General features: G+C 37.7%; 1 protein-coding gene across 2 annotated transcripts in view; it reads left to right on the top strand.

The window, feature by feature from the left end:
• Positions 1-15211, top strand: part of THSD4 (thrombospondin type 1 domain containing 4) — a 694237-nt gene that overhangs the window by 615405 nt on the left and 63621 nt on the right. For both annotated transcript variants that reach the window (XM_063449121.1, XM_063449122.1), the window contains one exon: positions 8635-8839. In XM_063449121.1, coding sequence (XP_063305191.1) covers positions 8635-8839 — 205 coding nt within the window. The remainder of the gene's footprint in view (positions 1-8634; positions 8840-15211) is intronic.

The raw sequence follows: 15211 nt of genomic DNA, 5'->3' as shown, positions 1-15211 counted from the left end.
TTGCATACCTGTGCTGAATATATTGCTCATTCATTAATAATGATCATTTACCTTTAGGAAGCTGAAGTACTATTTTTATTTAGAAATCAGATTATATTTTGTAGCAGTGTAAAATGTATAGTGTGAGTAGTTCAGTAGAAATACAATTTGAAAAATATGCATAGGTGGAAACTAGTTGGACGCATATATATGAGTTAGTAATGGTATATATTGTCTACAATCGGTATATCATTTATAACTGAAGAACTGTTTTATGTATTTTCAATGGGCTGTTAGATTGGCATTATATTGAATGTAATTAAACCTGAAAAATTACAGCACCCATTAATGCAAATTACATTGCATACCGACAATGCAATATAACTCCTCTTAACAATGTGTCCAGACATGAAGTTCTGGGTAGTGGCAATTTCTAGAAGAAGCAGAAAATGACTATTTAGCATCTCCGAAATGTCACTGATCGCCATTGAGCTATCACAGTATATAGAGTGAAATGTATTTGAACTTGAAATCCATCTTTCTATAGGAAGTGTGAGTGTTTGCCCTGGTCCCCTGTCATTATACAATGACAAATCCTTTATTTTGAATGAAGTAAACCTTGTGTGTCCCATTCACATCCTGAATACTCGGTTGCATATTATGAATTTGAAGCACATTATACATCTTTACCTTAAGAGCTTTGCAGCTATGATATAATCTTACAGTGAATATTACACCAGTTTAAATTTTTACTGTGCACGTTGACTCCAGGACAAAGATTAATAATTGGTCAAAACATTGTTTGTACTTGTCTATTTAGACTACTTTATCCTTTCTCCAGTTCCAATAACATGTAAGTTATTTGGTTTGCTATTCATGGCTTGTTGTTGTTTACTTTATACGTTAGCTGTACTCAAGTATCTTATTTCCTCCTTTTAGGACATTCATCAGCCACTCATATAGTCTTATAAAATGCTTAATTTGTTTTGTTGATTTTTTTCCCCCTCCCTCTACTATTCCTGCTTATTTTTCCAAACCCAATAGGGCTACTGTAATTTGCTGTCTGTCACATTGTAAACCCATGCTCCTTGTAAGGTCTTCGCCTTATCATGGTCCAAAATTGAATTGCATGAGATAACTACATTTTCCACCTATGCTTGTCGAATCATCGCATATGTTTCACACTGTGCTTCTAATTTCAAAATTCATCCATTGAGTGTAATTCTTCTTACATTACATTAACACTTGACCATTCAGATTTAATAGTATGAACTATATTTATTGGCCATCTTCATCTACTTTAAGCTTTAGAAACAATGTATCTCAAGCTCCGAAAATAGAAGCAGATGTTCTGAATTGAATCTATACTTGGCAGCCATGCACTCAGTATGTAAAACCCGAACATTGTGTGATGTCTATCCCTAAACATTCCACCAAACAGTTTTGCAATTGTGTTGATGCATTTTATATGATCATATTCAGTTTTCAAAGTGCAACTTGTGTTCACATGGAACATATGTGAAACATTAAAGCCAGTGTTTTGTTCTACGTTGTCACATACTTTGATGAACAGTTCGAGTCCTTCATAGTTTTGCAAGATTTCACCCCCTTGTGTTTATTTAATACAACCCACCATAACAGTTAAATAATCCGATGACTTTGTACGTCCTTAAGTGACCCCAGTCAGCTATTCTGGCTCCTATAGTTAGCAATTTATAAGCAGTCATTTGTGATATTTTGAAGTCTAAAAGACCCAGCGGAAATTGTTTTGGATGAAATTTGGTTCAGTAAGATGCTATGTAAATGAATACTGGCATAGGTTAACAGAGTTATTGATTTAATTATTATTCACATAATTTTCTTCTCTCTTTCAATAATGTAAATGATCTATATTGATTGTGAAAGCCTTAAATGGGAAAAAGGAACAAAACTTTTTTTTTTTTTTACATTGGTAAACTTAGTGTAGTTTGGAATGTATGTAACCTAAAATCTACAGTAAAAGGAAGGTTACTATTTTCCTTTACTCTTTTGTACATAAAACCAGCAAAAAGATTTTTAAAGAACCATGAGATGTACTAGCCTGATTCAGAGTATTGTGCACATCCGGCTTAATCATATTCCTGGTATAGTATATCAGAGTAGCTACGGCAGACCTTCCCTGTGTTCATTGAAGGGTTTGCGAAAGTCCACTGTTGCTACTTAGCCAACAGGAAGATTACACACACGTTATCAATTAGTCAGTTTGAAGGCTTAGCGGAGTAGTGACAGAGTTGGAACTAGTAGCTAAAGTCTCATACAGAATAATGTCAGCAGTCAATGACTGGCATTTTAGTAGTGGCAGCCATGAACTCCATGTTGCTACTTGTAAAAATAGCCGACATTTAACAGCCTCTACTTGATACAGGTAGTGGTGGGTACTTTGGCAAACAGTGGCTGCCTGGTAAAAAACAAACAAAAAAAAAAACGTTATGGAGATATTCTTAGGGCAGTCATAGGTTTTCAGGCATAAATGTATTCAATTTCCACACATAAGTTGCTTAGTCTACATGATAAATACCATTCCTATTGATATTTCTATGTATCTCAATGGGAGTTTTTGAACTCTGTCAAAATGTTATATACAGACACTGGTATGTGCCATTTTGTCTTTAGTTTTACCCACTGCTAATTTTTAATGCTGCCCTCTATTAATCATGCGGATTATGTTATCAGAGTACTCAAAACATATTATATTTCAATTGGCGAATTATGTTACGCCAAAGGGAAACTTATAACGTTTGAACATATGTTTATTGGAAATTAATAATTTGTATATAGTAATTTAAACAGTTTATTAAGATAGGGAAATTACAATCTCAACACATTAATGGCTGCCCATGAACCAATGAATATGTCGACGCTTCTAAATGTCCAATCCAGTGTTCCTCATAGAGGTGGACTGGGGTAGGAAAGTGCATACACACAAATATCTGTGCCTTTATTGGAAGTTTGCATTGAGAATTGAGATTGACTCGGTTCTCACAGCGTAAGCGCCTCCAGTAGCGGTCAGATAAACATTCACGAGAGGCGTATTTAAAACTGCAATGTAAGCGTTGCCATATCTTACAGTGGCAGTGCTGTCCATTGGCAGTGCTGTCCATTGCAGGGTTAAAACTAAAGAAACAACTTCATCTAGACCACCGTATTGAGATGAATTTGTTTGGTGGCTCTAGTGGTTATTTAAACTGGTGAAATTGGCTTATCTAGCTAGAGATTGTGAGACTAATGAAACAAAATAATCAACGTACTGTGCGGATTTTAAAATGAAGATGCTTTTCTGATTTTGACAGCATTATCAAAAAACATATCACACTAGATACTACAGTGACTAGATCAATACAAATATTAAAAGAGTTTATATAAAAAGTTTGCTGCTGAGCAAATGGTGTTTGCCATTACAAAGGTGCACTCTGAGCATTACCAGCAGAATAAAAAGATTTGTACATTTGGGTGTTTGATTGCTTTGATAACAATTGCACCATACCAACTAAGAGCTGAAAGTCTTTAGCCAATCATAATGGCAAGATCTGTATCAATTGTTATTATTAGAGCATTGTGCGGTATATTGGATCAAAGCTGAATTATTGTGGAGGGGTTGTAAACCTTTTCTATTACTTTCTATGGTTTTGCCTTACTTTACATTCTTTCTTGACTTGCTGAGCTTCATGGGACATATAGTCCTCACCACCATCTGCTGTGCGAGAAGTTAGCCAGCACTGTTTAGCTTTTCTCACAGTGATTTGTAACTGGAACTCTTGTAAACAAACACAAATTATACATGTGTAGTACACATGGCTTCTGTTTGTGTTTAGTTCTTTCATTTGATGATTTCCTTTTAATTTTATTCACAGCCGTGCTTTAGATCTTCTGCTGATTTTCCAGTAGTGACATTGGGGCTTGTTGTAGACACAAGTGATACCATTCTCAGTATCACTCATCAGCTAACCAAAAAGTGTGGAAGAGTTGACGTAGGTGCAGAATGGTGCATGCTAACCTTAAAGGCAGCAAAGCATCATGGGAGTTTGAGTTTTCCACCTACCTCTAGGCCAGCCCTGCTTTACATATTACTGGCTAAGCCAAACCACAATAATAACTTTATAATAACCACTTAAACACATAAGGGCACAATGACAAGCTAAAAGAAAATTGGTAAGCCTGGGAATACTACAACATTATTTTCTACAGATCAGTAAACATCACAAGTCAAACATATGTTGCATAATCAATGCACAAACTGTCTTGTAGAATTACTTTTAATGGGGTTTTGGAGCATAAAGCACGTGGAGATAGAAGACAACAGCCTCCTGCTGCATTCAGATAAAGAGTGAATCCCAATGCCAGGCACCAATGCCATGCTTAGCATGCAGTGACTGACAATAAGTGTGTGTATGTTATTGGGCTTGGGTGTGTGAGTGTCAGTGGGCTTGTGTGTGGATCTCACACTGTCTGTGTGTGTCAGATTCACAGTGAGTTTAGTTGTGTGTCAATGAGCTTGTGTCTCAGTGAGATCATCTGACAGTGAGTACAGCTTGACAGTGTGTGTATCAATGTTTGTCTGTCAGTAAGGCTGTGTGTTCATGTGAGTTTGTTTGTTAATGTCAGTGAGACTATCTGACAGTGAGTTTGACTATGCATGTCAGAGTGTGTCTATCCGGTAGCTTGTGTGTGTGTCAGTGAGCTATTCTGTCAGTGAGCTTATGTGTGTTTGTGTCACTAGTTTGTATGTGTGTCAATTAGATTGACTGTCCGCTTGTCTGTGCATGAATGTTCATATGCAAAATAAATGTATATATAAATATTTCACATTGAAATTAAATAATATTCCAGTGCCCCTCCCAAAATTGGGTTCTGGGTCATCCTCTGGGTCATCCTCTGACCTCATGAGAGGTGTGACTGAGGAACTGTGAGCACATAATCCACATCTGGATTATCCTTTGAACTGCATCAAACCCTGATCTCTGATTCTGAATCCTTTGCTCGGATTATCATATATAATATAATGTTAAAATAAATTATATTAAAATTGAATGGAGACGTGCTGTAGCCTTAAAACACTATTTATTCTGCAGTTCCAAAAATGATGAGATTAAATTGCACTTTAGGTATTAGCAAAATAAACACAGTCTACTTACAGAGTAACAGAATGTCTGTGTTGACTGGAACACCTCCCAACTCTTCTTTCTCATGATAACAAACAGGCAGGCATCTGCCACAAAACCCAAGAAGAACAGTCAAGGGTGTATATTTTGGATAATAATGAAAAAAAAAACAGGGTTGTTAAATATTTTCATTGGAGCTTAGCAATATCTGGCTTTCTGTTTGGAATACTGATCACAGCATGGAGCAAACACAGACTGGATGTTAAAAAATGGTTCATCTCAAACCTCTGTAGCACCTTAAAGTGGGACCTGTCTTGGATAATGTATTAGATATTATTAAAAAACACTGTACGAGCCAAATTTCTAACAAATTCTTGGATTTTGACCAATTTACTGAATAATGGCAGGCAAAGGAAAAAGGCAATGCCTAGTACACAAAGAACGCTTACTGGATGTTTATAATTCTGAAGGGATAAGGTTAGAGCAGGGGTGGCCAAAATGTAGACCTCCAGCTGCTATAAATCTAATGCTCCCATGATGCTTTGCTCACTGTAAGGGAGATCTAGTTTACGATGGCAGAGATCTTCCTATTTTCTACCTGTGCTAAGAAGTAACAACTAATTATTAGGTATGTATTGTTTGCAAACATAAATAATAGCACATACACAAATTAGATGTTCGTCCAAACCTATTTTGGCCGATCTAAATTAATTTGTCAAATCATTTCTTGCTCTTTTGTATCTTTTCGTCTTTATTTTTACGAATGAAAAAGCTTAAAGGGTAATTGTAACTGACAGTAATAGGGAAGTATAGGAGAGTGTAATGATATGCCAAGTGTGGCACCTAAATGGCTGAGAGGAATCGAAGAACAGAACTACAACGCAAGGCTCATGGCTAAACCTATTCTGTCTTTTCAATTTGTGCACTGTAGAAAGTTTAGCAATGTAAAAAGAGACAGGTAGGAATGATTTTCAGATTAATAAAAAGTACGACTAATATAAAATGTGTGAATACTAACTACCCTATGGGGTTTGTAGAATCAGGGAATGGTAGGTAGGGGGCATTTGGGGATGGCAACAAAATATGATGGAGGGGGTAAGTGATGTGGAGGAGAAGGCTAAATATGGAGAATACAGAATATGGAGAGAGAGAAAGGATACGGTATATGGAGAAGAGTAAAACTGATATAGAGAATAGAAATAAAATGTAAAGTGAGGTGTAAGCACATGCATCGCACATGTGCCGCCGAGGGTTCAAGTTAATTTCCGTGCACAACCACATTCACATAGGTGAGAATATGTCTGTAATTTGGCTGATGGCAGCCACGGTACAGTCTATTTTATTAAGTGATCTAGAGTTAGGGATTACATTACATATCTCTTCCTGGATAGAAGATTTATAAGGTAAAATCACTCTCGTGGATCAAAATAAGGGGCTTGTGATTGGTGGAGCCTCTTTCTGATTTTGGAAGAGCTCTCAGCGGATATTTGTTTTTGTACTTTAAGAAATAAAATGAATAAATATACTTGCCTTTAATTTTATGTGTTGCACATTCTTATGCATTATCCATATATCTCACAGCATAGAGTGTCCCTTCATTGACTGGGTTTTATAAATTAGGAAATCTATGAAATTAAATCATTTTGCTTTCATATGCAATAATCAATTATGGATATAAACACAAAAAGTACACTGATTATTCTCTCCATCCAATATAATGAACTCTTAATCAATAACAATAGGTCAATTCACTACAATCAATCTTAAGAAGTTGACGTTTCAAAGCATACCATTTGCTAGTTGTTATTGTTATCCTTTTAATTACTAGCAATCATCTTGAAGAAAAGTGATAAAATAATTGCTTGATTTTTCTTTTACAAAAAAGTAAAATATTATGAAAAACCTTGTAGTTTTATTTTCTCATTTATTTGACTCATCTTAATATACCACTAGGTAACTGCTAAATGCATGAAGTAGTTTCAGTAAACACAGAAAACATATCACAGTACATACTACAGTGACTATAGCAATTCAAATATAAAAAGAATTATGAATTTTGCGGCTACGAAAATAATGTTTGCTGTTATAAAGGAGCTCTCTAAGCATTCTTAACCACTGCAGCACAATGTCAGGGAGTCACCAGCACATCTCCATTTTTGAATGTTCAAAGATGGACCTGGCGACCCCGAGAGCACATGGTCCAACCTATCAAAGCAGTTATTGCTCCCGCTTCTCATGATTTCCAACTTCTGCATTAGTGAGATCAATCCCGCCTCTCGTTCAATAAAATTCTTTGGCTGAAAGTGTCGGGTGACACCTCTCGGAAAATGAATTTTGTCTTAAGTTGGATAATTATTTTTTATTTTACTAAAGCAGATGCCAGCCTTCTGCTTTAGTAAAATAAAAAAATAATTATCCAACTTAAGACAAAATTCATTTTCCGAGAGGTGTCACCCGACACTTTCAGCCAAAGAATTCTATTGAACGAGAGGCGGGATTGATCTCACTAATGCAGAAATTTGGCATCTGCTTTAGTGATATCTGTGATAAGGGGCTGAACTGTCGATACCTGGGGGGCCCAGGTAAGTGTCAAATCATTTGTAAGGTTCGACTTTTAACAGTGTGATGGCACTATAGGCTTCTGGCACTATATGTTCTGTAGTGGCTATGGTGCTTAGAGTGCTCCTTCAAGGGAACACTCCAGTGCTGCGGTAGTTTGGCGCAAAACTACAAAAATCAGATAGACAGCACCCAAAGACTCCTTGCACTACAACCACCATAATGAGCTGTTGTGAATGATACTCTGAGTGTCCCTTCAAATAACAAATGTTGTACTTTAATGCCATTACAATCTAGTCCCTTTATATCTTGAACCTTGTGATCATACCTTTCTTATTTGAGCTTGGCTGCTCTGTACAGACATTCCGTTATATAATAAGTGGGCTTCTTTGTTAACGCAATAGACTCCTTAAAAACAAGATTGATCAGATGGACCATTATTTGTGGTTTAGGGGTTAACGTGGAACCAACATAGTTAGACATTTTCATTATAACCCACAAATTGTATATTTTTATATTCTGCCCAGTAGTTTTAAAAGCTTTATAAATTTTCATCATGCATTATATATGTAATACCTTACATGAAAGTCATTCTTTGAGGTTTAGGCAGACAATCATCAAACCCTGTTTCATATTTCTACACCCATTATAAATCATACAAAACTGGAAAAAAGTGGTTTTAACCACAGCTATGATCTTTAATATGTGAAATGCACTGTAAAAATGGCAGAGCTTATTTTAAAAAAAAACACGTGTTCAATGTATGGGCTGGTTTTACTTGTATTGCATTTCTCACATGTACCTTTAAAGCAACTACTTATAGCATACACATTCTCCAGGGCAGTAACATAATCATTTTAATGCAGACTTTGAAGTTGATTTACTGTATCCTCAGAATGTAAACCTATTGCATAAATTGCATTGCATGTTATTACATAATGTATTTGTTCTGCTGCAGGGTATTGGCTGTGATGACTATTTGGGGTCAGACAAAGTGATTGACAAGTGCGGAGTATGTGGAGGAGATAACACAGCCTGTAAAGTGGTCTCGGGAATCTTCAAACACATTTTAACTAAAGTTGGATACCATAAAGTTATAGAAATCCCTGAAGGTGCCACCAAGATCAACGTGACCGAGATGTCAAAAAGCAGTAACTACTTAGGTACGTTTATTGTCTATCTATGTGTAGGTGGTAGACTTATCCACCACGAATCACCAGAATAAGAAGTGTCTTGCATTTTGTTGTGGTTCAGATGTAGCAAAAAGTGGCAATGTTCCTATGTGGTGTGGACACTACTTGGCTTTCGGTCCAGAAATAAATATTCTATTAACATGTATTTTATTAGCTGGTTAATATGTTGATTTGTACCATTGGCAGCACCTATCTCTGATCATGCTATAATAATGAATATTACAGATCTTTAAATTGGACATGTGTGTGAAAAAAGCAAGCATTCCCATATTAGAAAGCATTATAATAAAACATTATTCAGATTCTTAGACATGTAAATACTGGTGGAAAATTGCTGTGTTTGTGGCATAAATAAAAGGTTACTTTTCACATATGGAGACGTTCATATAAGATTTCAGTGTGGCTGCATTTATTCAATAAATTAAGCCCAAACGTTATGTATTCTTGTGTAAAAAAATTGTTTTTTCTTCCACCTTATTAAGGAGAATGTACCTAGATTAAGCTGGTTATACAACACAGTTTTCCTATATTCAATTCTGATTCTATAAGACCGATTTTAAGAAAGGCTACTAGATATGTAGCTGGAAAGGACCAAAACTATACAACAGAAAAACTGTATCACAGACTGTGACCGAGTCTAAATGTGGAAAACTGTTAACAACAGACTAATAGACATCATGGTTCATTTTCATGGGTAGCTGTCCATGGTATCCTGTTCTTCGCAGGATTCAAATATTCTTTTATCCTATATTAAAGGAACTCTCAAATTATAATTATTTACATATATATGTAATGTGATGTAAATGTAAAAATCAGATAACATTTGTATCTTGTAATACCTTTTTTATTGGACTTGAGATAGGGAGGTTCTCCTGAGAGCTTGTCATTAAAAAAATTCAGTTAGTCCAATAAAAAAGGTATTACAAGATATGAATGTTATCTGTTTTTTACATATATATTTATTTGCATTTACAGAGAACCGTCTGGAATAGTCCATTCTATTTTTTCCTGGTTATCTTGCTACACAAGTTAACATTTTATTATATTCAAATATACTTTGTTTTCACCTTGTGATTATACTACAAAGCAGACCACCCAAAACAGGGTGTACACGTATAAAGAGGTTCCTCTATGTCCCATTATAATTCCTATTTAAGGTCTAACAAGCTGGCATACAGGGTGTCACTTGGTTTTCCCCTGGCACTGCTATACTGCTACACTTTTGACTCTTACTCCCATCCCCTCTTGCCTACCCCTACTTAGTCCTGGCACATGCACCCTCCTCCAATTTATCTGCCGAGCCACTTTTTGGCTTTTTAATGGTTCTTTGTTGTAATTGTATGTCTCTACTTATTTCTAATAAAATTGTATATTAACTATCATTATTTTGTTTAAATCCATTAGGGATCATTTTGCTCATTTTTAAATATAATCTGCTTTCCGCAGAGTTTCTGGTTACCGGTATTTTGTAATGTACAGAAATCGTTTTAATATGTATTGTGTGCTTGTTCAGACAAAGCAGCATTGAGTGAGACAAAGCAACCCAGGTAACCTAATTATTCACATTAAAGTCTCTAGAATAGAGAGATACATATTATTAGTGTGCATTGTTGAGACTGCTATGACTTGCCTTGATTTATACAAATAAATCGAAGATTATACATTGTTTTATTTCTGGGAAATAAGAATTATTTACAGCTAAGACAAACGGTTTGTATTTGTAGAAAATCTAAATATGCTCTTATCTATGGATCAGGAAATCAGAATATTCTCCCAGCTATTTTGGGTTTCTTTTCCCTCTCCAGTTTTAAATGATGTGATCTGCGTTTGTCCCCAGTATGCTCTGTGGACATGGAGAGCTTGATTCTGAGCCAGCAGCAGCCAAATGTAGCTCTCCAGCTTTTGCAGATTGGATGAGAATCATGGGAAAAGTAATCTAGCAGCAGCTGGGGAAGAAGTCCAGGCTTGGGTGATCAGGATCAGTTTGGCAAGTTTTAGCAAAGAAGCTGATAAAATGACCCAGGAACATGACAACCCAAAATATGTTAGCTATCTTGTGGTAACAATCAGATAACTGTTTGTCATGAACCAGTGGAGCTCCTAACCTTAGAATTGCCGGATTTCAAGCGTAGGCAAAAATAGACAGTATCAAAACTAAGGCCAAATCAGAAATCAACTCCGGGTCAAAATTTTGCTGGATCAGGAACACCAGAATATAGCAACAAAACTAGCTGGATCAAAGAACAAATAGACTATGATACAAAAGATGCACTTAAGGGCAATAAACACTGGTCCTAAGGAGGCATGCGTTTAAACGGGACCAGCCCCTGAAAATCCTTAAACTTCGTCATGTTGGACATGCACACTGCGTAAATCTGGACACTGCGACAAGGAATCGGGGGGGGGGGGGGGGGGAAAGAACCCACAATATATGCGGGTGTCAAAGCTTGCATCATTCTAAGAATGAACAGATTCAGAGTGACACAAGTAAAGGTAAGAGTGCAGCAAAAATTCCGCTCGAGCGTCAGACCTGGTACAAGCACTTACACTACTAAACAGGAGAGGACAAACGGCAGATGTTCAGCTGCAGGACTATTGTAAAGCTATGTAAGAAAGTACATTGTACTAACATAGCGCTTATACAGCTGTTGCATAAAATCCATCAACAGTTTAACATTTTGGAGGTATTTCTCCCTGCCTACTTTGCCAACCTGTAGTTCTACATTTGCTGGAAAATCAACAGTAGGCTTTAGTCTACCCATGCCATCTGACCATTTGGACATTTAAACATTTGTGAGATATTAAAGTTGTTGGCAAACTTACCATCTCAGACGATATCGCTGATATTTGGTATATATAGTAGTTTTACATCTTCAGGATGTTGGAAAAGTATTATGACTCATTATATGTGAGCATGTTTGTCATATCGGTAGTTGGTAACACAGCAGCAAATTTAAATAATTATCCAGTTTGTCCCTTCTTGCCTATGTCCCTATGATTAAATGACTTTCCAGTTCTAGGATTTAATCCCCAGTATTCATTTGAATCCTACCCAAGTTATTCAGGAAACATTGCAATTGCTAATACCTAATACTATTTCTCTGAAATTGAGTAAACTTTTAGAATTTTGGCACAGCTGTTGTAAATATTGTTTTAAACATACAGTATATGTGCCAAAGCCAGTGTCATTATTTTCATAGTGTTATCTCTAACAAAGATATATTAGTAAAGTCATTTGACAACACTATATGAAAATACCTAGTCTTGGCAACTTTATTTTTTTTTGTGGTTAATCTTTAAGATTTTTTGATCAATTCAAAAACAAAGACAAAAAAACACATCAGGAGAAAATATCCCATGCAGGGGAGGCAAATAGAACAAAATATGGTGACCAAGAGGTAGGAATAACATTTTTTAAATAGTAGGAGATAGTTCAGCTCATACGAAAGAGTTGATCTCACACAGCATATTATATATTTAATTAGAGATTTATTTTCTCTGTTGGAGTCTCTAGAACCATATGGTGTCTTATGCGTACATTCTCACAAAGCTACTGTTCCACAAAATAGGACAAATTGAGGATAATTGTCATATACCTCACTGTGAGAAGAAAAGTACTTCCTTTGTGAACACGGTTTGCTAAATTCCCTAACTAGCTTGTGCCAACTGAACAATGCTTGGAAATGTTCATATGTTCATATCTATTGGAGATCCGACGACCATTAAACAAATTAGCATTGCAAAGAGCGTCAATGGAAAAAGCTCCCTTTTCTCGAAATTCCCACATTCACGTACAAAGTGATGGAGATATAAATAATTCATCTGGCAAACAAAAAGTTAAATTAGGAAGAGAGTTACAATTTTAATCAACTTTACATACCTCCTATTTTTTTTTGCAAAGGAAGTATATAAATGTATCTGTATCTAACACCAGGTCAGATTTAATAAAGAACTGCACTCAACTGGTTTATGGAAAAGCAAGTGTGTCTGCATTAATATCAATGTGCGCTAACTCAAAGAGACATGGTATAAAGAATCAGTAAGATGCCCTCGGGTAAGTTAGATTTGAGATTAGTCCGTACAATACAAATATATACTTCATACTGGCAAGAGAAAACACAAAGTGCTTCTTAATGATGCCTGCTAGATCATGTGACTTTTATTATTATTATTATTATTATTATTATTATTATTATTATTATTATTTTGAACCCCGAATCTCTGCAGATCCACATTTGTACTACACTTTGATGTACTGCAATGCTGGATTATATTATATTTTGCTATAATATGGCTGACGGTTTAGGTTTGTACATATTTTTTCATCTTTTTTCTCTTTTATATTAAAGGCATCATAATCAGTTTGTTGTCAGAAAGGCCTCTAGTTAATTAACAACATTAATCATAAACATTTCCAAATTCCGACTGCCGATGATATCTGTGTTGGATTTATTTATAACCTCATCAAAGAGGATAACTTGGAATGTATAAATCTGTTCATTAGCTTGGCGTTAACTGTAGAGTTTATCCACTGGGCTTCAACTCGTCAAACTCAAACCAACGTAATCTCACATGGAAGCTTTAACTTGCTTTCAATGCGCTAAGCAGTGTCAAAAATCACAGTGAGAAGATGCTGCCATCCATAGGAAAGCATTAAAAAATGCTTTCCTATGGACTGATTGAATGCGCGTGCGGATTCTGCGCTGACGACGAAAGAGGTTTCCCCAGCACTGAGGGAGCCCGGCGGTGGAGAAAGGTAAGTGATTAACCCCTTCCTCCCCCTTCAGCCCAGCGGGAGTGGGACCCTGAGGGTGGGGCGGACCCTGAAGGTGGGGGGGGGGGGGGACCCAAAGACCCTATAGTGCCAGGAAAACAAGTTTGTTTTCCTGGCACTATAGTGCTCCTTTAAGGTTTTTGTCTGCCTTAGGCCAGTAATGGCTATGCCTACCCTTTACATATAGTTTATAATTTTCACACAAACATACATGTACAACTAGCAATTTACACTGCAAAATCATTATTCATGCATACATTTATAGGCAAGGATTTATAAACAAACATGTACCTACATGCATAGACACATACACACAGAAATTACTTTTCTTAGCAAACAGGGGTGAGAACAAGAAATAACCATGCAGTCCCTAGTGTCTAATGGTAGGAAAGCATGGGAGCCATGACACTGACTATCAGGCCCAGACTGGCCATCGGACACACCGGGCAAATGCCCGGTGGGCCGCGGTGGCCATGGGCCGAGGCCGGCAGGGAGATTACAGGATCTCTCCACTGCCGGTCTTTGCAGGGCCGGCACTATCCGAGCACCGGCCTTGCAATAGTCCACGGCGGGCCGGTGGGGAGATCTCCCTCACCGGCCCACATACAGTATCCTGCGGCCGCCGGCGGGGAGAGAGGGAGGGAGCCAGGATAGGACCCGGCGGAGCTCCTACTTACAGCTCCACCGGCTTCCTCTCGCGAGATTCGGAGCGTTGCAATGGCAACGCTCTGGGTCTCGCAAGAGTGAACTCTAGCCTCACAGGCTAGAGTTCACACACCACTGGACCACCAGGGATGGATGCCAGCAGCAGGATTCCCCCCTCCCAGGCATAAGGTAAGCAGGGAGGGGGGAAATAATCACACAGATCACACTTACTCAGACACCCTGCACCCCTAACACTCACAACACACACACACACTGCACCTCTAACATTCACAGCACACACACACACTGCACCCCTAACACTCACAGCACACACACACACTGCACCCCTAACATTCACAGCACACACACACTGCACCCCTAACACTCACAGCACACACACACACACTGCACCCCTAACATTCACAGCACACACACACACACTGCACCCTTAACATTCACAGCACACACACACACTGCACCCCTAACATTCACAGCACACACACACACTGCACCCCTAACATTCACAGCACACACACACACACACTGCACCCCTAGCATTCACAGCACACACACACACACACTGCACTGCACCCCTAACACTCAAAGCACACACACACACTGCACCCCTAACATTCACAGCACACACACACACACTGCACCCCTAACACTCACAGCACACACACATACACACACTGCACCCCTAACATTCACAGCACACACACACACACTGCACCCCTAACACTCACAGCACACACACACACTGCACCCCTAACATTCACAGCACACACACACACACTGCACCCGACACTCACAGCACACACACACACTGCGCCCCTAACATTCACAGCACACACACACTGCACCCCTAACACTCACAGCGCACACACACACACACTGCACCCCTAGCATTCACAGCACACACA

Source organism: Pelobates fuscus, chromosome 3, assembly GCF_036172605.1.
Source record: "Pelobates fuscus isolate aPelFus1 chromosome 3, aPelFus1.pri, whole genome shotgun sequence".
NCBI lineage: Eukaryota > Metazoa > Chordata > Amphibia > Anura > Pelobatidae > Pelobates > Pelobates fuscus.
This window is presented reverse-complemented; position numbering and strand designations above follow the sequence as displayed.